The 26013-nt window shown below is 48.6% G+C and overlaps 1 protein-coding gene across 1 annotated transcript; it reads left to right on the forward strand.

The window, feature by feature from the left end:
• Positions 1-17847: 17847 nt before the first annotated feature.
• Positions 17848-25509, forward strand: LOC122546555 (adhesion G protein-coupled receptor G4-like). The gene is made up of 2 exons (XM_043685243.2): positions 17848-17952; positions 24788-25509. Exons 1-2 carry the CDS (start codon positions 17853-17855, stop codon positions 25507-25509), a joined length of 822 nt encoding a protein of 273 aa, XP_043541178.2. The 5' UTR covers positions 17848-17852.
• Positions 25510-26013: the final 504 nt, after the last annotated feature.

Genomic DNA, 26013 nt, shown 5'->3' on the forward strand with positions numbered 1-26013 from the left:
ATTGCTGAATAAAGGCACATTTTATTGAAACTTTTTGTCTTTCACTCATCAGGCCAATTCACAAGAATACCAATTTATCATGGGAGAACGTGAGGGCTGCAGATGCTGGAGATCGGAGTTGAGAGTGTGTTGCTGGAAAAGCGCAGCAGGTCAGGCAGCATCCGAGGAGCAGGAGAATCGATGTTTCAGGCAAAAGCCCTTCATCAGGAATGAAGCTTGTGGGCCGGGGGGCTCAGAGATAAATGGGAGGGGGGTGGGGTTGGAGGGAAAGTAGTCAAGAGTGCAATAGGTGGATTGAGGTGGGGGTAAAGGTGATAGGTCAGAGAGGAGGGTGGAGTGGACAGGTGGGAAGGGAGATTGGCAGGTAGGACAGGTCATGGGGACAGTGCTGAGCTGGCAGGATGGAACTGGGGTGAGGTGGGGGAAGGGGAAATGAGGAAACGGGTGAAGTCCACATTGATGCCCTGGGGTTGAAGTGTTCCGAGGCGGAAGATGAGGCGTTCTTCCTCCAGGGTCTGGTGGTGAGGGAGCGGCGGTGAAGGAGGCCCAGGACCTCCATGTCCTCGGCAGAGTGGGATGGGGAGTTGAAATGTTGAGCCACGGGGCGGTTTGGTTGATTGGTGCGGGTGTCTCGGAGATGTTCCCTAAAGCGCTCTGCTAGGAGGCGTCCAGTCTCCCCAATGTAGAGGAGACCGCATCGGGAGCAACGGATACAATAAATGATATTAGTGGATATGCAGGTAAAACTTTGATGGATGTGGAAGGCTCCTTTAGGGCCTTGGATAGAGGTGAGGGAGGAGGTGTGGGTGCACTTAAATTGGTGTCAGCAAAATTATTTGCATATTCAAGATTATTTAGCAAATGTTGCCCAATTGCTTGATCACATGAACACCGTATGGTGGTTTTTCAAGCATAAGCTGGTTGGATACAAGATAGTGACACAATAGATGACAGTCAATCACTTATTGATTTCTTAAGGCAGCTCCTGAACAATCAGACTCAACATGCTGAGTATAAATGGAAGTTAACTGTCAATCATCATTAACTGTTGCTTTCTCCATGACCATCCTGCTACCAATCAGAGTCCACTTGCCAACCAATGAGTTCTCAGATCTCACATGGTAAAGCTGCTGTCCTCCTTTGGGTTAGTATTCTTGTGAACTGTCCTGATATGAACTGAATGAAAACCATCAACAAAATGTGGCTTTTTCAGCAAAACTCCTTACTTACACAAACCCAGTAATGTTTCTAGCACTGACCCTTGGGAAACGTCTCTGTGCACCATTGTCCACTCTGGAAAACGACAACTGATCACAACTCACTGCTTTCTGTCCTTCAGCCAATGTTTCAATCCCGTTGGACACTGACCAACCTTTAATTGCTCTCTGAAGAGTCAGACCCTCAGTTGTATCAAATCATGTCAAAGTTCTGAAATGAAATGGAACCAGATGGACCAGCAGCAGCAGCAGCCTCAGCCCCATGACCATCACTAACATCTGGGGGACAGTGCTGAAAATGGGTTGCTGGAAAAGCGCAGCAGGATTCCTGAAGAAGGGCTCATGCCCGAAATGTCGATTCTCCTGTTCCCTGGATGCTGCCTGACCTGCTGCGCTTTTCCAGCAACACATTTTCAGCTCTGATCTCCAGCATCTGCCGTCCTCACTTTCTCCCATGGAGGACAGTGCCAATATTAGGAGAGGTATCTCACAGATTGGTGAAGCAGCAGTCAGACACACTCACACTCACGGAAGCATACCTTACAGGCAATGTCCTGGACTCCAGCATCACCATCCCTGGGTATGTCCTGTCTCACTGGCAGGGCAGACCCAGCAGAAATGCTGGCAGCCTGGAGTACACTCTGAGGTTACCGTTGAGCAGAAAATGAACTGTACTCACCACATAAACACAACGGCTCCAAGAGCAAGTCACAGAGCCTGGGAATCCTGCAGCGAGTAACTCAATTCCTGACTCCCCAAAGCCTGTCCACCATCTACAAGGCACAAATCAGGAGTGTGATGGAATACTCCCCACTCGCCCGGATGGGGGCAGCTCCAACAACACTCAAGAAGCTTGACACCATCCAGGACAAAGCAGCCGGTTGATTGGCATCACATCCACAAACATCCCCTCCAACCCCACAACAATGCACCCACCACAATTACTATGACCACTGACGCTCAGTAGCAGCATTTACAACACGCACTGCAGAAATCCACCAAATATCCTCAGACATCACCTTACAATCACATGAACGCTTCCATCGAGAAGGAGGAGGGCAGACGATAAATGGGAACTCCACCCCCTGCAACTTCCTCTCCAAGCCACTCTGACTTGCAAATATATCGCTGTTCCTTCAGTGTCGCTGGGTCAGAATCCTGGAATTCCCTCCTTAACAACATTCAGAGTCTACCTACAGCACACAGCCAGCAGTGGTTCAACAAGGCAGCTCACCCCCACCTTCTCAAGGGGCAACTAGAGACCGGCAATAAATACTGCCCCAGCCAGTAACCCCCATCCCCTGTGAACAAATGTCGAACAAACCTGGAGGACAGCCTGCAGCTGAGGATGCTGTTGTACAGTTCTCTCTCTCAGACCGCTTGCTTGACCCAGCCTGACCATTCGGTACTGTCACATCTTGTTTTACATTGGGCTAGTTTTCCAACTATATCTCCTCAGCAAGATCTCCCAGAACATCCTCTGTCTGTGCTGCACACCTGCTCATCTGCTGCTGAAGCCTTCACCCACACTCAATTGTTCCACTGTATGGATCATCTTCCACGCCCCCTAAACTGGAACTGATCCGATCCCAGCTCCCTGTACAAGTATCCCAAAATCCCCTGCTATCCCAAAATACAGCCTTCCCAGGAAACCTTTCATAACCTGTAAATGGGGTAAAGTGAAGATGTATGATTTATATGGGAATGATTTCAACGTTTTTTGTAAAAGCGAAAATCTTCTTCAGATTCGTGAAGACAGGAACAATGGAGGTCTTCCGTAAAGATGAAGCTGGGGAGACCTGTATCCACCCTCCCAACTATGCAACTCTCCTTGTGCATGCTCACCTACATTAGCTCCTGGTCTGTCAATGCCTCCATTTCACACTCTCCATGTCCTATCCCTTCACTCTCTCTGTTATTCTCTATTGGCCCACAGCCATTGGTGATCTCTCACTCTCCAAGTCTCGTCTCTCACACTGGCCTGAGCTCAGAGCTCTACAATTACAAACTCCTGCTGTCCTCTAGAAAACTGACCTCTTTGATAAAGCCTTTGGTCAGCTCTCTCCTGTTATTACTTGGTGTGGTTCGGAGTCAAACTTGCTCCAGGAAAGTTTTGGAAAGTTTTTGGAATGCCAAGGTGTCATCTTGTCTTTTGTATTGATCAAGGTGAGAGTGGCTCCCCATTGATCGGTTTCGAGGCACAGGGAGCTGTCAGAGAGGTTACCGGGCTAACCATCTATTGGGGTTTCAATCGGGGGAAGGGAAACCTTTTGGGTAAGTTTACTTTGACTCATAGACCTCGCAGAATGAATGACCAGAAAATGTGTTAACTGGGCACTGCTAATTATGGTCCACTGTTGTACTAGTCATCACAGGAGAACATAGAACATAGAACATTCCATCCTCGATATTGTGCCAACCTATGGAACCAATCTGAAGCCCATCTAACCTACACTATTCCATTATCGTCCATATGTCTATCCAATGACCATTTAAATTCCCTTAAAGTTGGTGAGTCCACTATTGTTGCAGGCTGTGCGTTCCACACCCCTACTCCTCTCTGAGTAAAGAAACTACCTCTGACATCTGTCCTATATCTATCACCCCTCAATTTAAAGCTGTGTCCTCTCATGCTAGCCATCACCAATTGAGGAAAAAGGCTTTCCCTGCCCACCCTCCCTCACCCTCTGATTATCTTATATGTCTCAATTAAGTCACCTCACAACCCTCTTGACTCTTAACGAAAACAGCTCAAGTCCCTCAGCCTTTCCTCATAAGACCTCCCCTCCATACCAGGCAACATCCCAGTAAATCTCCTCTGCACCCTTTCCAAAGCTTCCACATCCTTCCTATAATGCGGTGAGCAGAACTGTACGAAATACAAAGTGCAGCCGCACCAGAGTTTTGTACAGCTGCAGCATTACCTCATGGCTCTGAAACTCAATCCCTCTAACAATAAAAGCTAACACACCGTACACCACCTTAACAACCCTGCCAACCTGGGGGGCAACTTTCAGGGATCTGTGTACATGGACACGAAGATCTCTCTGCTCATCTGCACTCCCAAGAATCTTACTATTAACCCAATATTCCTTATTCCTGTCGCTCCTGCCAAAGTGAATCACCTCACACTTTTCCACATTCAATTCCATTTGCCACCTCTCAGCCCAGCTCTGCAGCTTATCCCTGTCCCTCTGTAACCTACAACATCCTTTAACACTATCCACAACTCCACCAACATTAATGTCATCTGCAAATTTACTAACCCATCCTTCTACACCCTCACTCAGGTCATTTATAAAAATGACAAACAGCAGTGGACCCAAAACAGATCCTTGCAGTACCCCACTAGTAACTGAACATCAAGGTGACTATTTCCCATCAACCACCACCCTCTGTCTTCTTTCAGCTAACCAATTTCTGTCCAAACCGCTAAATCACCCTCAATCCCATGCCTCCGTATTTTGTACAATAGCCTACGTGGGGAACCTTATCAAACGCCTTACTGAAATCCATATACACCACATCAACCCCCTGACCCTCATCCACCTGTTTGGTAACTTTCTCAACCAACTCAATAAGGTTTGTGAGGCACAATCTACCCTTCACAAAACCGTGTTGATTATCTCTAATCAACTTATTCCTTTCTAGATGATTATAAATCCTATCTCTTATAACCCTTTCCAACACTTTACCCACAACCAAAGTAAGGCTCACTGGTCTATAATTAACAGGGTTGTCTGTACTCCCCTTCTTGAACAAGGGGTCAACATTTGCTATCCTCCAGTCTTCTGGCATTATTTCTGTAGACAACGATGACACAAAGATCAAAGGCAAAGGCTCTGCAATCTCCTCCCTGGCTTCCCAGAGAGTCCTACGATAAATCCCATCTGGCCCAGGGGACGTATCTATTTTCACACTTTCCAGAATTGCTAACACCTCCTCCTTATGAACCTCAATCCCATCTCATCTAGTCGCCTGTATCTCCGTATTCTCCTTGACCATGTTGTCTTTTTCCTGTGTGAATACTGACAAAAAGTATTCATTTAGTGCCTCCCCTACCTCCTCTGACTCCACACACAACTCCACACTACAATCCTTGATTGGGCCTCAATCTTACTCCAGTTATTCTTTTAATCCTGATATAGCTATAGAAAGCCTTAGGTTTTCCTAGATCCTATCCACCAATGACTTCTCATGTCCCCTCCTGGCTCTTCTGAGCTCTCTCTTTCGGTCTTTCCTGACTACTTTGTAATTCTCGATCGCCCTAACTGAGCCTTCACATCTCATTCTAACATAAATCTTCATCTTCCTTTTGGCAAGAGATTCAACTTCCTTAGTAAACCACGGCTCCCTCGCTTGACCACTTCCTCCCTGCCTGACAGGTACATATTTATCAAGGACACACAGTAGATGGTCCTTGAATAAGCTCCACATTTCAATTGTGCCCATCCGCTGCAGTTTCCTTCCCCATCCTATGCATCCTAAATCTTGCCTAATCGCATCGTAATTTCCCTTCCCCCAGCTGTAACTCTTGCCCAGTGGTATACACCTATCCCTTTCCATCGCTAACGTAAACATAACAGAATTGTGATCACTATCACCAAAGTGCTCACCTACTTCCAAGTCTAACACCTGGCCTGGTTCATTACCCAGTACCAAATCTAATGTGGCCTAGCCCCTTGTTGGCCTGTCTACATACTGTGTCAGGAAGCCCTCCTGCACACACTGGACAAAAACTGACCCATCTATAATACTCGTACTGTAGCATTTCCTGTCAATATTTGGATAGATAAAGCCCCCATGACAACTACCCTGTTACTCTCACTCCTGTCCTGAATCATTTTTGCAATCCTTTCCTCTACGTCTCTAGAACAATTCGAGAAACCTCCCAACAGGGTGACCTCCCCTTTCCTGTTTCTAATCTCAGCCCATACTACCTCAGTTGACGAGTCCCCAAACATCCTTTCTGCAACTGTAATACTGTCCTTAACCAACAATGCCACACCTCCCCCTCTTTTACCATCTTCTCTGTTCTTACTGAAATACCTAAATCCTGGAACCTGCAACAACCATTCCTGTCCCTGCTTTATACATGTCTCTGAAATGGCCACAACATCGAAGTCCCAGGTACTAACCCATGCTGCAAGTTCACCCACCTTATTCCGGATGCTCCTGGCATTGAAGTAGACACATTTCAAACCACCTTCCTGCTTGCTGGTGATCTGTTGCCACCTAGAAACCTCATTTCTGACCTCACTACTCTCACCCTCTTGGACACTCGAATTATAATTTTTGTTCTCATTCCCCTGCTGAAACAACACATGTGTCCCAAATCCCAATGAGATCACTGAGGTGACCCTTTCCCTGACTGACCGCTGCTCGGGACAGAAGTAATTCACACCAAGTTTCATCACCAACGACTAACTCTACAACTTAAACTACAGTCCTCACCCCCAAATACACAAACACACCCTCACTCATAGTGAGGACAGGCAAAAGACACACTGTATAAAACATTTATTATGGATGGATTCAGAATATATTCAGGGAAATAAAATTCTGAAAATCAAAAGTCCAGACCATGAGGTGGACCATTATTTCTTTCACAATGCTCCTGACCTGAGCCACAGTGACGGTCACTTCACAATTCAATGGCTGGTCAGCTAGACCTAGGCATTTGCTGCGATGAATTCTTATTTTCAGCTTTCATGACTGTGGTGCCTTTTTCCCTCTTGGGTAGAGAGTGAGGTGGAGGGGGGGTGGGAATAGAGATGAGGAGAGAGTGGAGGGATGGAAGAGTGAGCGGGGATAGAGAAGGGGAGAGAAAGAGAGTGGAAGAAATGGAGGAGACAGAGGGAAAGAGAGAGTGAGAGGAATTAAAGGGTAGAAGAGAGAGAGGGATGGCACGGTGACTCACGCTGCTGCCTCACAGCGCCAGGGACCCGGGTTCGATTCCAGCCTCGGGCGACTGTCTGTGTGGAGTTTGCACATTCTCCCCGTGTCTGTGTGGGTTTCCTCCCACAGTTTGAGGGTGTGCAGGTTCAGGTGAATTGACCATTGTGTTCAGAAATGTGTAGGTTATGTGCATTCGTCAGGGGTAATTAGATTAGATTCCCTACAGTGTGGAAACAGGCCCTTCAGCCCAACAAGTCCACACAGACCCTCCAAAGAGTAACCCACCCAGACCCATTCCCCTCTGATTAATGCACCTAACACTATGGGTAATTTAGCATGGCCAATTCATTTGACCTGCACATCTTTGGACTGTGGGAGTAAACCGACGCAGACACGGGGAGAATGTGCAAACTCCACACAGACAGTCGCCGAGGCTGGAATCGAACCTGGGACCCTGGTGCTGTGAAGCAGCAGTGCTAACCACTGAGTTATCATGCCAGTGCCATAATGGGGAATGGCTCTGGGTGAGTTATTCTTCAGAGGGTTGGTATGGACTAACTGGGCCGAAGGGCCTGTTTCCATGCTGTAGGGATTCTATGGAATAGAGAGAAAGAGAAATAGAGGAGAGAAAGGTGGGGAAGAGAGAGGCGGACAGACAGAGAGAGAGAGAGAGAGAGCGAGGAAGAGGGAGGAGGCGATGGGGTCTGCAGACTCTGGGTGCTGGACCTATCAGAGACCTTTCACTGGGCAGGCTTCCCTGGACTGGGAAGATTCTGTGTGCTGCTCAGTCTCAAATTCTCCCTCATCCTTCTTCAAAAAAAACAAAAATGGATTGCACAGTTCGGGGATATTGTTTTTCAAGTTGCAAAACTTTCCTGCCGGCTCAGTTATAGGAGTCCAAATTCCATTTCAGATTATAAAGTCTGGGAAAGGGAAAGCTATCTGATTCCATCGATCTGGCCAGCAGTGAGGGGGGGGGGGGGGGGGGGGGGGGGGGGTGGGGAGAGGGAGGGGGAAAGCTGCAAGAGGCTCTATCCATCTGACCCAATCCCCCTCCCCGGTCTGAGTCTCCCCCTGTCTTGGGTAAAACACCACTCTGTAAGGATGAGGTGATTTGTTGGGGGTCTGCCCCACATCGTGCCCCATCCACATGGACATTTCTGAGCAGTGAGGGGGGTGGGAAGGTGCAGGGGTGAGTAGGTCACAGACCCCTCCAGCCCACCCCCCACTTTCCAACCGACTGAGGGTCAAACCATTTGGAATCCCACAGTGTCAGCTGCAGGAGGTTAAAGTCCCCTCTTTAACTCAGTCGAATGAATCACATCTGGAGCAGAATCCAGTCTTGTACGAAATAAAAATGTCGTCACCAGGTCATCAGTAAATCCCACTGGGTTTTCTAATGCCCATCAATGAGGGCAATCTGCCACCCTTACCCAGTCTGGCCCAGACATGACTGCAGGGGGAAAGGGATGTGTCTACATTAGCCCAGCTGTACAGAGGGGGATGTGTAAGTGAGGAGCAGCAGTTTAAAGGTGTGCCCTGACTTTTAACCAGGTTAACAGCACAGTGACTGGGTGTGAGAGCTGTGAATGATTGGAGACTGGGTTAGAGAAATAGCCAAGAGCTGTAAACCTTTACAATAGGCAGGCTGACAGGTGGGTGAGTGAGTCACAGGAACCCAATGTAATCCCCGCGATAGAAGCTGGGCTCAAACATTCTCTAGGCTTTCAGGAATGACTGAACATTGCAGGAGCACACTGTGGGGCTGAGACCAAACCTGTGGGATCTATCTTTACTGTTCAGCTGTATCTAACTGGCAACGACAGGTGAGTGATCCAGACAGCAGACTGTGAGCAGCTGTCTAATGAATATTTGCAATAATTAGTTTTATTAATATGTTCTTAGCAAAGCTCTTGCAAATATTCCTCCGTCCAATGTGTTAAAGCAGGGTAGAACTCATTTAAAATTTGCTCCCGTCTGGAGTCAGCATTTTATTTTGGTATACGGGTATTTTGCTGTGGTTCAGGAGCTAGAAGAGTCACGTCTGGGTCAGGGGATGCTGTCTGTGGGTGTGAGTGTGACCCTGGGCGGGTACTGCGTGCTCCTGAGGGGGTACTGCACCGGCAAAGGGCTCACATTCCAAAAGAGATGATTGAACCAACAGTGATATCTGCCCACCCCCTTGGCCCCCCACAGGGTGATGTAAAATATGTCTCAGCCCAGACTGAAGGAGTGCAAAGAATCTGACCAACGTTTACCCCTTAACCAACATCGGGAAATAAACCCCTTAATCAGTAACCCCCGAACCCCTTCACCAACATCGGGAAATAAACCCCTTAATCAGTAACCCCCGAACCCCTTCACCAACATCGGGAAATAAACCCCTTAATCAGTAACCCCTGAACCCCTTAACCAACATCAGGAAATAAACCCCTTAATCAGTAACCCCTGAACCCCTTAAACAACATCGGGAAATAAACCCCTTAATCAATAACCCCTGAACCCCTTAAACAACATTGGGAAATAAACCCTTTAATCAGTAACCCCTTAAACAACATGGGGAAATAAACCCCTTAATCAGTAACCCCTTAAACAACATTGGGAAATAAACCCCTTAATCAGTAACCCCTTAAACAACATGGGGAAATAAACCTCTTAACCAGTAACCCCTGTACACCTTAAACAATATCAGAAGAAAAAACCCTTAACCAGTAATCCCTGAATCCCTTAATCAACATTGGGAAATAAACCCCTTAACCAGTGACCCATGAACCAATTAACCAGCATCAGGAAATAAACCCCTTAACTAGTAACCTCTGAACCCCTTAAATATCATCAGGAGATAATCCCCTTAACCAATAACCCTTGATCCCTTTAACCAACATCAGGAAATAAACCTCTTTAATCAGTAACCCCCGAACCCCTTCACCAACATCGGGAAATAAACCCCTTAATCAGTAACCCCCGAACCCCTTCACCAACATCGGGAAATAAACCCCTTAATCAGTAACCCCTGAACCCCTTAAACAACATCGGGAAATAAACCCCTTAATCAGTAACCCCTGAACCCCTTAAACAACATCGGGAAATAAACCCCTTAATCAGTAACCCCCGAACCCCTTCACCAACATCGGGAAATAAACCCCTTAATCAGTAACCCCTGAACCCCTTAAACAACATCGGGAAATAAACCCCTTAATCAGTAACCCCTGAACCCCTTCACCAACATCGGGAAATAAACCCCTTAATCAGTAACCCCTGAACCCCTTAAACAACATCGGGAAATAAACCCCTTAATCAGTAACCCCCGAACCCCTTCACCAACATCGGGAAATAAACCCCTTAATCAGTAACCCCTGAACCCCTTCACCAACATCGGGAAATAAACCCCTTAATCAGTAACCCCTGAACCCCTTAAACAACATCGGGAAATAAACCCCTTAATCAATAACCCCTGAACCCCTTAAACAACATCGGGAAATAAACCCCTTAATCAGTAACCCCTGAACCCCTTCACCAACATCGGGAAATAAACCCCTTAATCAGTAACCCCTGAACCCCTTAAACAACATCGGGAAATAAACCCCTTAATCAGTAACCCCTGAACCCCTTCACCAACATCGGGAAATAAACCCCTTAATCAGTAACCCCTGAACCCCTTAAACAACATCGGGAAATAAACCCCTTAATCAGTAACCCCTGAACCCCTTAAACAACATCGGGAAATAAACCCCTTAATCAGTAACCCCTGAACCCCTTCACCAACATCGGGAAATAAACCCCTTAATCAGTAACCCCTGAACCCCTTAAACAACATCGGGAAATAAACCCCTTAATCAGTAACCCCTGAACCCCTTAAACAACATCGGGAAATAAACCCCTTAATCAGTAACCCCTGAACCCCTTCACCAACATCGGGAAATAAACCCCTTAATCAGTAACCCCTGAACCCCTTCACCAACATCGGGAAATAAACCCCTTAATCAGTAACCCCTGAACCCCTTAAACAACATCGGGAAATAAACCCCTTAATCAGTAACCCCTGAACCCCTTCACCAACATCGGGAAATAAACCCCTTAATCAGTAACCCCTGAACCCCTTCACCAACATCGGGAAATAAACCCCTTAATCAGTAACCCCTGAACCCCTTCACCAACATCGGGAAATAAACCCCTTAATCAGTAACCCCTGAACCCCTTAAACAACATCGGGAAATAAACCCCTTAATCAGTAACCCCTGAACCCCTTAAACAACATCGGGAAATAAACCCCTTAATCAGTAACCCCTGAACCCCTTAAACAACATCGGGAAATAAACCCCTTAATCAGTAACCCCTGAACCCCTTAAACAACATCGGGAAATAAACCCCTTCATCAGTAACCCCTGAACCCCTTAAACAACATCGGGAAATAAACCCCTTAATCAGTAACCCCTGAACCCCTTAAACAACATCGGGAAATAAACCCCTTAATCAGTAACCCCTGAACCCCTTAAACAACATCGGGAAATAAACCCCTTAATCAGTAACCCCTGAAGTGCTTAACCAGAAACCACTAAACCCCTTTACCAACATGGGGAAATAAACCTCTTAACCAGTAACCCCTGTACACCTTAAACAATATCAGAAGAAAAAACCCTTAACCAGTAATCCCTGAATCCCTTAATCAACATTGGGAAATAAGCCCCTTAACCAGTGACCCATGAACCAATTAACCAGCATCAGGAAATAAACGCCTTAACTAGTAACCTCTGAACCCCTTAAATATCATCAGGAGATAATCCCCTTAACCAATAACCCTTGATCCCTTTAACCAACATCAGGAAATAAACCTCTTTAATCAGTAACCCCTGAACCCCTTGACCAACATTGGGAAATAAACCCCTTAATCAGTAACCCCCGAACCCCTTAAACAACATCGGGAAATAAACCCCTTAATCAGTAACCCCCGAACCCCTTCACCAACATCGGGAAATAAACCTCTTTAATCAGTAACCCCTGAACCCCTTAAACAACATCGGGAAATAAACCCCTTAATCAGTAACCCCTGAACCCCTTAAACAACATTGGGAAATAAACCTCTTTAATCAGTAACCCCTGAACCCCTTGACCAACATTGGGAAATAAACCCCTTAACCAGTGACAGTGTAATGAGTAAACCGTGTTGCTGTTTGTCAGAGTGTGCAGGGTGTGAGTTAGCTGCTACGTTAGTGTGTTACACAGTAACTACACAAGGCTGTAGTTAATTCGTTATAACCTACTCAGAAGGTCTTCTAGCAATAGGAATGTGGACTGTAACTGGATTAACCGACCCGGTTATGTCACTGTCACTATCACTAACGGTGGTTTATGTGGAACAATGGCACTGGGCTGGGTACATGCTGGGTGAATACGGTGTAAGGGAGTCAGGGTTGGGAGCATAAGGACGGTAATTCAGGAAGACATCTGGGAATGATGTGATTAATGTGAACAATCACACAACACCAGGTTATAGTCGAACAGGTTTAATTGGAAGCACACTAGCTTTCGGAGCGACGCTCCTTCATCAGGTGATTGTGGAGGGCTCGATCGTAACAGAATTTATAGCAAATATTTGCAGTGTGATGTAACTGAAATTATACATTGAAGAATTGATTGTCTGTTAAGCCTTTCTTCTGTTAGAATACAGTGATAGTTTCACTTCTTTCATGTGTAAATCACAAAACCCTTTTTTTTAAAGTTGCATTCTCGGGTTAGCTGTTAACAATGGTGATAGCGAGACAATATGTTGAAGGTGTTAGCCCCCTGTGTTCTCTGTCTATGACCTGATGTTTAGATTGATTCCAATCTAAAAAGTGAGATAACAGAGTTTTACATAAATTCATGCAGTTTTTGTGCTCAGAGTTGTACATGAATGTATGCAGTTTTTGAGCAAAGTGCAATGTAACTCTGCAAGTACACACCCACACACATCCACAGACATATACACACACCCACACACACACACACTCACACCCACACCTACACCCACCCACACCCACACACACACCCACACACACACTCACACATCCACAGACATACACACACACCCACACACACACACCCATAAACATATACACAGACCCACACACACCCACACCCACCCACACACACACGCACCCACCCACACACACCCATACACACACACACACCCATACACACACACACACATGCACACCCACATACACCCACACAGACACACTCACACCCACACACAGACACACACCCACACACACAACCACAAACACACACACACACTCACACCCACACACAGACACACACCCACACACACACACCCAAACACACACACACACTCACACCCACACACAGACACCTACCCACACACACACACACCCACACACACACACCCACCCACACACACCCACACACACCCACACACGCGCACACCCCACACACCCACACACACACAACCACTCACACACACACACCCACACACACACATCCCACACACCCACACACACACATACACACCCCACACACCCACACACTCACACCCCACACATACACACACACACACCCCCCACACACACACACACACCCCCACACACACACACACCCCACACACACACACACACCCCACACACACACCACACACACACACCCCACACACCCCCCACACACACACATCCCACACACACACACACACACCCCACACACACACAACCCACACACCCACACACTCACACACTTAGACACACACACCGTCTCACACACACACACCTAGACACACACCCCATCTCACACACCCACACACACACACCCATACACACACATCCCCTCACACACACACCCATATACATACACACTTACCGACACCCACACACACGCCCACACACGCACACACAAACATCTGCACACACACAAACACACCCACCCACACACACCCATACCCACCCACACGCACCCACCCACACACATGCCCACACACACCCATACACACCCACACACACACCCACACACACACCCACACCCACCCATACACACCCCCACCCCCACACACACCCATACACACACACACCAACACACACACACCCACACACACACCCACCCACACACCCACACCCCCCACACACACCCTCACCCACACACACACCCCCATACTCCCACACACACCAACACACACACCCACAGCCACACACTCACACACACACACCTACACACATACACAAAAACACCCATACACACACCCACACACACACAAACACACCCATACACACACCCACACACACCAACACCCACACCCACACACACACACCCACACACACACAAACACCCACACACCCACACACACACACCACCACACACGCACATCCACATATCCACACCCACACACACCCTCACATACGCACAGATACAGTCATCCACACACACACCGTCTCACACACACACCCAGACACACACCCTCGCACACCCACACACACGCACCCACACACACATCCCCTCAAATACCCACACACACTCACACACACCCACACCCCCACCCCCACACACACACCCACACCCACACACATCCACACACACATCCACACACACGCACACCCACACACACATACCCATACCCCCCACACACACACCCACACACACCCACACACACACCCACACCCACACGCAAGCACACATCCACGCACACATAGCCACACACACACACCCACACACATCCACACATACACACCCAAATCCACACACTTCCACACACACCCACACACATACACACACCCACACACACCTACATACATACACACACACCCACACACACATCCACACACACACACTCTCACACCCACACCCTCACCCACAGACACACCCACACACAGACACTCCCACACACCCCCCACACACAATCATACACCCACACACACACCCGCACACACAATCACACACACTCACACACACACCCACACAAACCCCCATACACTCACACTCACACAGACACTAACACATACACCCACACATACACCCACGCACACACACCCACACAAACCCACACCCACACCCACACACCCACACACACTCACACACCCACCCACACTCATACACACTCACACACACACCCGCACACAAACACACTCACTCTCACACACACACATACAGACACACCCACACTCATACACACTCACACACACACCCGCACACAAACACACTCACTCTCACACACACACATACAGACACACCCACACACATACACACTCACACACACAACCACACACACAGACACACACACATACCCACACACATCCACACCCAAGCACATACACACACCCACAGACACACACCCACACACACACACTGACACACTCCCACACACACCCACACACACAAACTGACACACTCACACACACACACCTACACATATACACCCACACACCCACACACGCTCACTCTCACCTACACACATCCACTCTCACGCCCACACAACCACACACACACACACCCACACACACACCCACACAAACCCACACACACACCCACACACCCACTCACACACACCCTCACACATACACCCACTCTCACACACACACACACACTCACACACACACACACACACCCACTCTCACAGACACACACCCACACACACACACCCACTCTCACGCACACACACCCACACACACACCCACACACATACACCCACCCACACACACACATCCACACCCACAGACACACACCCACACACACACACACCGACACACTCCCACACACACCCACACACACAAACTGACACACTCACACACACACACCTACACATATACACCCACACACCCACACACTCTCACTCTCACCTACACACATCCACTCTCACGCCCACACAACCCCACACACACACCCACACACCCACACACACCCACACACACACCCACACACACACTCTCACACACACACCCACTCTCACAGACACACACCCACACACACACCCCCCACTCTCACGCACACACACCCACACACACACCCACACACATACACCCACCCACACACACACACACACATCCACACCCACACACACACACCCACACACACCCACACACACACCCACTCTCACACACCCACTCTCACACACACACACACACAACCACTCTCATGCACATACACCCCCACACACACCCACCCACACTCACACACACACCCCAAACACACACACACGCACCCACACCCACACACACACCCACTCTCACACACACAGACCCACACACACACAAACACATGCACACACCCACACACCCACACACACCCATCCACACCCACACCCACACACCCACACCCCCCCACACACACAACCACTCTCACACACACAGACCCACACACACACACAAACACACGCACACACCCACACTCCTGAAGAAGGGCTTATGCCCGAAACGTCGATTCTCCTGTTCCCTGGATGCTGCCTGACCTGCTGCGCTTTTCCAGCAACACATTTTCAGCTCACACCCACATACCCACACCCCCCACACACACACACGCACCCACACCCACACCCACACCCACACCCACTCTCACACACACAGACCCACACACACACAAACACACGCACACACCCACACCCACACACACCCATGCACACCCACACACCCATACACACACACACACCCACACATCCACACACCCCCACACACACACCCACACACAGCTACACACACAGCCACACACACACCCAGACACACACCCACACACACACACATACACACACCCCCACACACATACACACACCCCCACACACATACACCCACACACACCTACACACCTACACACACACATACACACACCCATACACACCCACACACACACCCACACACACACCCACACACCTACACCCACACCCCCACACACACCCACACCCCCACACACACCCACACCCCCACACACACCCACACACACACCCACACACACACACCCACACCCGCACACCCACACACACCTACACCCACACACCTACACACTCACACCCACACACACACCCACACCCATACCCACACCCACACCCATGCACAAACATATCCACACACACAGACCCACACACTTCCCCACACACACCCACCCACACACACCCACACCCACCTACTCACACACTCACCCACACACACACCCACACACACACCCACACACCAAACCTCTCACTCCCACTCCCATACACACACCCACAAACCCACTCACCCACACACACTGACACCCACACACACCCACTCACACACACATATCCACACACACTGACACCCACACACACCCACTCACACACACATATCCACACACACACCCACTCACTCACACACACACACATTCCTATACCCACACACCCCCCCCACACACACCCAGCCACAGCAGGAGCTGTGGTGACATGATCACTTTGGAGAATGTTACTTTGATTTGGTTTCTGTGAGTTTCTGTTCCTGATCTTGCAGTTGCTGCTGGCCGCCCGGACGTGCCCAGCCGGTGGCTGGTTCACCCATTCAAACCCTTTTGTGATTGGAGCGGCAGGGTGCGGGGGTTAGGCTGAACCTGGTGTTAGTTAGGATAGAGTGACAGCCCCGGTGTTGGGAGGTTTGTTTCGGAGACTGTCACTGCACACCCCGGGTATCGCTGCCTCGTGGTTGAAGGGGTCAGTAATGGTGCCTGGTGACCGGCCTCCATCTGCACAAACTGCTGCTCTCTGCCACCGACCACGACAAGTCTCATCCACTTCAAACTCTTTCTCTTTCAGTTCCCAGGATGACTTTCTGCGAATCACTGCCACGTTTCAACCCTCATCAGGCATCTCATTGGCTGATTCTCTTTGGGATCTTCACCTTCATCCAGCATCACCCAGCAGGTGACAGGTGCTCACAAATTTAAGTGGAAAGTGAATGCTGTTGTGGTTTGTAGTTGCACCCTTGAAGGGGTTTTGGTGGGACGTTGGGACGTTGGGGCGTTGGGGCGTTGGGGCGTTGGGGCGTTGGGACGTTGGGACGTTGGGACGTTGGGACGTTGGGGCGTTGGGACGTTGGAACGTTGGGGCGTTGGGACGTTGGGATGTTGGGGCGTTGGGGCGTTGGGGCGTTGGGGTGTTGGGACGTTGGGACGTTGGGACGTTGGGACGTTGGGACGTTGGGACGTTGGGACGTTGGGACGTTGGGACGTTGACTTGTTGCATATTGAATCTCTGGATGTTGGTACAATAGGGAGAGGTGGGCCTGTCACATTCTACAGGGAGATATTTGCACTGTTATGCAGTGTGTCACCACGTCGGGGCATCCCAGGGCGAAGCTAAAAGGAATCAGCTTTACTACAGTCATTTACAAAGTTGGAAAGCATGCAAATAATCTGTGCAAAGCAAGATCCCACAATGAGGATGGTGATAAATGACTAAATAACAAACTACCTAATCAAAAATCTATCTATCTCTGGCTTAAATATGATGTGGAGGAGGCAGTGTTGGACTGGGGTGGACAAAGTTAGAAATCACACAACACCAGGTTATAGTCCAACAGGTTTAATTGGAAGCACTAGCTTTCAGAGCGACGCTCCTTCATCAGGTGATAGTGGAGCAGGATTATAAGACACAGAATTTATAGGAAATGATGTCAGTGTCGTGCAACTGAAATAAAATCATGAAAGACTTGCCCCGACCCTCCTAAACTCCATCAAGTACAGACCCAGACCCAAAGTCCTCAACCACTCCTCATATCACAAGCCCCTCATCCCTGGGATCATTCCTGTATACCTCCTCTGGACCCGCTCTGAGACCAGAGGATCCTTCCTTAGATACAGGGCCCAAAACTGCTCACAATATTCCAAATGCAGTCTGACCAAAGCCTGATCCAGCCTCAGCAGCACATCCCTGCTCTTGTATTCTAACCCTCTCTAAGTAAATGCGAACACTGCATTTCCCTTCCGAACTGCTACTGAACCTACAGGTTAACCTAAAGAGAATCCTGAACCAGGACTCCCAAGTCCCTTTGAGCTTCAGATTTCTGTAAGCCTTTCTCCATTAAGAAAATAGTCTAATCCTTTATTCTACCCACCAAAACGCAGAATGTCACACTTTCCCACATTGTATTCCATCTGCCACTTTTCTGCCCACTCTCCCAGCCTGTCCAAATCTACCTGCCTCCCCACCTCCTCAACACTACCTCAAACTTAGTAACAATGTCCTCAGTTCCTTCATCCAGGCCATTTGTGTATAATGTGAATAATTGCGGTCCCAACACAGACCCCTGCGGAACTCCACTAGTCATTGCTGCCATCTTGGAAAAGACCCCTTTATGGAGAAAGTGAGGACTGCAGATGCTGGAGATCAGAGCTGAAAATGTGTTGCTGGAAAAGCGCAGCAGGTCAGGCAGCATCCAAGGAACAGGAGAATCGACGATGCCCTCCACGGCATCTCTTCCACTTCCCGCTCCTCCGCCCTTGAGCCCCGCCCCTCCAACCGCCACCAGGCCAGAACCCCACTGGTCCTCACCTACCACCCCACCAACCTCCATGTACAACGTATCATCCGCCATCATTTCCGCCACCTCCAAACGGACCCCACCACCAGGGATATATTTCCCTCCCCTCCCCTATCAGCATTCCGTAAAGACCACTCCCTCCGTGAGTCCCTCGTCAGGTCCACACCCCCCACCAACCCAACCTCCACTCCCGGCACCTTCCCTTGCAACCGCAAGAAATGCAACACTTGCGCCCACACCTCCCCCCTCACCTCCCTCCAAGGCCCCAAAGGAAACTTCCATATCCGCCACAGATTCACCTGCACCTCCACACACATCATCTATTGCATCCTCTGCACCCGATGTGGCCTCCTCTATATTGGGGAGACAGGCCGCCTACTTGCGGAGCGTTTCAGAGAACACCTCTGGGACACCCGGACCAACCAACCCAACCACCCTGTGGCTCAACATTTCAACTCCACCTCCCACTCCACCAAGGATATGCAGGTCCTTGGACTCCTCCATCGCCAGACCATGGCAACACGACGGTTGGAGGAAGAGCGCCTCATCTTCCGCCTAGGAACCCTCCAACCACAAAGGATGAACTCAGATTTCTCCAGTTTCCTCATTTCCCCTCCCCCCACCTTGTCTCAGTCAAATCCCTCGAACTCAGCACCGCCTTCCTAACCTGCAATCATCTTCCTGAACTCTCCGCCCCCACCCCACTCCGGCCTATCACCCTCACCTTGACCTCCCTCCACCTATTGCATTTCCAAAGCCCCTCCCCCAAGTCCCTCCTCCCTACCTTTTATCTTAGCCTGCTAGGCAAACTTTCCTCATTCCTGAAGAAGGGCTTATGCCTGAAACGTCGATTCTCCTGCTCCTTGGATGCTGCCTGACCTGCTGCGCTTTTCCGGCAACACATTTTCAGCAAAGACCCCTTTATCCCCACTCTCTGCCTTCTGCCAGTCAGCCAATTCACTGTCCACGCTAACACCTTACCCCCAGCACCATGGGATTTTATCAGTACAGCACCTTGTCAAAGCCCTTCTGGAAATCCAAATAATTCACATCCACTGGCTCTCCTTTGTCTAACTTGTTGTTACCTCCTCAAAGAATTCTAACAGTTTTGTCAGGCATGACCTTCCTCTGATGAAGCCGTGCTGTCTCAGCCCTATTTAATCATAGACCTACTAGTACTCCGCAGTCTCATCCTGAACAATGGGCTCTAAACTCTTACCCGTGGCTGAGGTCAGGCTAACTGGCCTATAGTTTCCTGTCTTCTGCTTCCCTCCCTTCTTAAATGGGGGAGGGGGTTACATTTGCCATTCCTCTGGGATCCTCCCACTTCCAGAGATTCCTGAAAGATCAGCACAAATGCCTCTATGATCTCCTCAGCTATCTCCTTCAGAACTCTGGGATGTAGTCCATCTGATCCGAGTGATTTATCCACCTTCAGATCTTGCAGTTCCCCCGCACCTCCTCCTGAGTGATGGACACTACACTCACTACTGCTCCCTGACTGTTTGGAAGCTCCAGTCTCCTGTTGGTGTCTTCTGATGAATAGTACCTATTCAGTTCCTCTGCTATTTATTTCTTCCCCATCACTACTTCTCCAGCCTCATTTTCAGCAGTCTAATTTTCCACTCTTTCCTCTTTTATCTTTCATATATTAAAAAGTCTCTTGCAATCTTATATATTACTAGCTAACTGACTCTCATATTTCATCTCCTATTGCTTTTTTAGTTATCCTCTGCTAGTTTTTAAAGGCTTCCCAGTCCTCAGGCTTCCCACTAATGGGCGGCACGGTGGCACAGTGGTTAGCACTGCTGCCTCACAGCGCCAGAGACCCGGGTTCAATTCTCGACTCAGGCAACTGACTGTGTGGAGTTTGCACATTCTCCCAGTGTCTGCGTGGCTTTCCTCCGGGTGCTCCGGTTTCCTCCCACAGTCCAAAGATGTGCAGGTTAGGTGAATTGGCCACGCTAAATTGCCTGTAGTGTTAGGTGCAGGGGTAAATGTAGGGGAATGGGTCTGGGTGGGTGCGCTTCGGCGGGTCGGTGTGGACTTGTTGGGCCGAAGGGCCTGTTTCCACACTGTAAGTAATTTAATCTAATCTTCACCACATTATATGGTTTTTCCTTTGGCCTTTATGCTGTCCCTGCCTTCCCTTGCCAGTCACGGTTGCCTTATCCTCCCCTTGTGTTTCTTCTTCCTTGGGATGAGTTTCTGCTGTGCCTCCTGAATTACCCCAGAAACTCCTGCCATTGTTACCCCACTGCCTTCCCCACCAGGCTCTCCTTCCAATCAACTCTGGCCAGCTCCTCCCTCATGTCTTTGTAGTTACCTTTACTCAACTGTGATACCGTTACACTGGATTCCAGTCTCTCCCTCTCAAACTGCTGGGTGAATTCTAACACATTTTGGTCACTATCCCCTAGGGGTCCTTTGTCTTCAGCTCCCTAATCAAGTCTGCCTCATTACACATCACCAAATCTAGAAATGTGGTCTCTACCACAAACTGCTCTAAAAAAACCATCTCGTAGACATTCCACAAATTCCTTTACTTGAGATCCACTCCCAACCTGATTCACCCACCCCATCTGTATTCCGAAGTTCTCCAAGACAACCACCTGATGAAGGAGCGTTGCTCCAAAAGCTAGTGCTTCCAATTAAACCTGTTGGACTATAACCTGGTGTTGTGTGATTTTTAACTTTGTTCACCCCAGTCCAACACCGGCACTTCCAAATCAGAAGTTCCCCATGATTACTGTAACAGTGCCTTTCTCACAGGCCTTTACTATCTCCTAATTTATTTCCTTCTCTACATCCTGACTACTGCCAGGAGGCCTGTACATAAATCCCACCAGGGTCTTTCTCCCTTTGTGGTTCCTCAACTCCATCCACACAGATTTTTCACTTTCCAACCCTGTATCACCTTTTGCTATGAGAGTCATAGAGATGTACAGCATGGAAACAGACCCTTCGGTCCAACCTGTCCATGCCGACCAGATATCCCCACCCAATAGTGGGCGGCACGGTGGCACAGTGGTTAGCACTGCTGCCTCACAGCGCCAAAGACCCGGGTTCAATTCCCGCATCAGGCGACTGTCTGTGTGGAGTTTGCACGTTCTCCCCGTGTCTGCGTGGGTTTCCTCCGGGTGCTCTTTCCCCTCTCACCCTAAACCTATGCCCTCTAGTTTTGGACTCCCCCACCCCAGGGAAAAGACTTTGTCTATTTACCCTATCCATGCCCCTCATAATTTTGTAAACCTCAATAAGGTCACCCCTCAGCCTCCGACGCTCCGGGGAAAACAGCCCCAGCCTGTTCAGCCTCTCCCTGTAGCTCAGATCCTCCAACCCTGGCAACATCCTTGTAAATCTTTTCTGAACCCTTTCAAGTTTCACAACATCTTTCCGATAGGAAGGAGACCAGAATTGCACGCAATATTCCAACAGTGGCCTAACTAATGACCTGTACAGCCACAACATGACCTCCCAACTCCTGTACTCAATACTCTGACCAATAAAGGAAAGCATACCAAACACCTTCTTCACTATCCTATCTACCTGCGACTCCACTTTCAAGGAGCTATGAACCTGCACTCCAAGGTCTCTTTGTTCAACAACACTCCCTAGGACCTTACCATTAAGTGTATAAGTCCTGCTAAGATTTACTTTCCCAAAGTGCAGCACCTCACATTTATCTGAATTAAACTCCATCTGCCACTTCTCAGCCCATTGGCCCATCTGGTCCAGATCCGGTTGTAATCTGAGGTAACCCTCTTCGCTGTCCACTACACCTCCAATTTTGGTGTCATCTGCAAACTTACTAACTGTACCTCTTATGCTCACACCCAAATCATTTATGTAAATGACGAAAAGTAGTGGACCCAGCACCGATCCTTGTGGCACTCCACTGGTCACAGGCCTCCAGTCTGAAAAACAACCATCCACCACCACCCTCTGTCTTCTACCTTTGAGCCAGTTCTGTATCCAAATGGCTAGTTCTCCCTATATTCTGAGAGATCTAACCTTGCTAATCAGTCTCCCATGGGGAACCTTGTTGAACGCCTTACTGAAGTCCATATAGATCACGTCTGCTGCTCTGCCCTCATCAATCCTCTTTGTTACTTCTTCAAAAAACTCAATCAAGTTTGAGAGATGATTTCCCACGCACAAAGCCATGTTGACTATCCCTAATCAGTCCTTGCCTTTCCAAATACATGTACATCCTGTCCTCAGGACTCCCTCCAACAACTTGCCCACCACCGAGGTCAGGCTCACCGGTCTATAGTTCCCTGGCTTGTCTTTACCGCCCTTCTTAAACAGTGGCACCACGTTTGCCAACCTCCAGTCTTCCGGCACCTCACCTGTGACTATCGATGATACAAATATCTCAGCAAGAGGCCCAGCAATCACTTCTCTAGCTTCCCACAGAGTTCTCGGGTACACCTTGATTTATCGAACATGGAACATGGAACATTCCAGCGCAGTCCAGGCCTTTCGGTCCTCGATGTTGTGCTGATCTGTGAAATTAATCTGATGCCCTCTAACCTACACCATTCCATCATTATCCCTATGTATATCCAGTGCCCATTTAAATGCCCTTCATGTCGGCGAGTCTACTACTGTTGCAGGCAGGCCATTCCACACCCCTACCACTCTCTGAATAAAGAATTACTCTCTGAGTTATTTCATTTCTTTCTAACAAGACAACCCCACCCCCTCTGCCCACCAGCCTGTCCTCTCGCTAGGACGTGTATCCTCGGTTAGTTAGTCGCCAGCTCTGTTCCCTCTGCTGCCTTGTCTCTGTGACATTGTACCCTCCAATTCCAATCTGTGCTCCAAGCTCATTCCCCTTGCTCCGTACACTGTGTGGATTTCAGTCCAACACCCTCAGTCCTGCACTGACTGACCCCCTTCCTTCTCAGAGCTGTCCCCTTACCTGCTGTACCTGGAGTTAGATTCCTGACCCCTTTCCAAACTCTCTGTCCTATTGATTGTTCTGGTGAACCCTCCCTCCTCCTTCAACCTTTTCCATAATTTCCCATCCAACTGAACCCCCTCCCCATTATTTAGTTTGGAGCCCTATCCATAGCCCTGGTTATGTACTTCACCAGGAATGCACATGCAAATTGTTAACATTAGCGTAAATACTGAGATAGTTACAGGTTTGTGATTATTAAAGGATTACCATTTCTTGTGTGTAACCTCTTGTGATTCCTATTATCCCAGGGAGTATTTCTATGAAAGGACAGAAGGCGGTGTTTGATGTAACCTCTAAGTATGGCACTTTGTCTGAAGGAGTGCAGATTCCCGCGCTGTCTGAGCTGACTGTGTGCATCGACATTTATCTGACAAACACCATCCAAAAATGGGCAGCATTCACCTACCACATTGCAGCGTCAGGACAGGACCAGGAGCTGGCGATCGGGAGTCAGAATAATCAGCTGACAGTGTGGTTGTGTGGAACAATGAAGGAAACCCAGGTGTCTTTATCATTAACCACCTGGCACAGTGTGTGTGTCACATGGAGTCAATCATCCAGCTCCCTGGTTGTCTATCTGAATGGATCACGGAAACAAGGTTACAATATACCAGCAAACAGTATACAACCAAGAGGATCCCTCTTCCTGGGAAAATACCAACACTCCTATGTAAACAGCTCCAAGATTGAATTTGATGAATCCTGGAGTTTTTTAGGAGATTTATACTATTTCAGAGTCTGGAACCATTCGAAAAGTTCCCTGGAGATTTCTACTTTGGATTGTGCAGATGGGGATATCATCAGCTGGTCAACACAGCACCTGAATTTTACAATCAACACACTGGCGAGGAATCCTAATCTACGATGCGGTGAGTTATACACAGAGGCGACACAACACAATCTTTCCATTCACTCTCTCTTCATGCCAGCAGGAGGCAGTGTGTTTAAGGAGGAAAATTCCAGAGAGTGAAACTTAAATAAAGGCACTGGGAGGGCAGAAATCTGTAATTAATTATAGATCTTAAAGGTGGCATCAAGTTAAAGAAAAAGCATAACATTGTGCAAAGGTTGGTGGTAGGTCAGAAGATTGGACAAAATATTTTAAAAAAGCAAAGTATGGCTAAAAACTCATCAAGAGGAGAAATCTGAGTGTGAGAGAAAGCTAATGAGAAATATGGAAATGGAGAGTAAGAGTTTCTATAAATATTTTGTAAAAGTAAAGAGACAACAAAATGAACATTGTATAGAAGGCAAAAGTAGAGAATTAAATATGGGAAAAAAGGAGATGGCAGATGAATACAAAAGTGTTTTGCATTGGTCTTCACTGTAGAGGGTGGAAAAACATCCTGGAAACAGTGAAACCTCAGGAAATGGAAGGGAGCAAGGTCAGAGAGTCCCTGCAATATTTGTCATTTTCCAAACCTCCCTTCGTTGGGAGAAGATGCTGTGTGTTTGGAATTCCTTTGTTGCTCAA

Source organism: Chiloscyllium plagiosum, unplaced genomic scaffold (genome assembly GCF_037043375.1).
Source record: "Chiloscyllium plagiosum isolate Xiang-an unplaced genomic scaffold, Cpla_swu_hap1 HiC_scaffold_11, whole genome shotgun sequence".
NCBI classification, from domain to species: domain Eukaryota; kingdom Metazoa; phylum Chordata; class Chondrichthyes; order Orectolobiformes; family Hemiscylliidae; genus Chiloscyllium; species Chiloscyllium plagiosum.

Bases quoted from the DNA above. Each gene is read 5' to 3' on its own strand.
- LOC122546555 (XM_043685243.2), top strand. From the start codon at position 17,853: ATGACTTTCTGCGAATCACTGCCACGTTTCAACCCTCATCAGGCATCT. The intron at 17,953-24,787 runs GTGACAGGTGCT...CTATTATCCCAG, and splicing joins CATCCAGCATCACCCAGCAG to GGAGTATTTCTATGAAAGGA.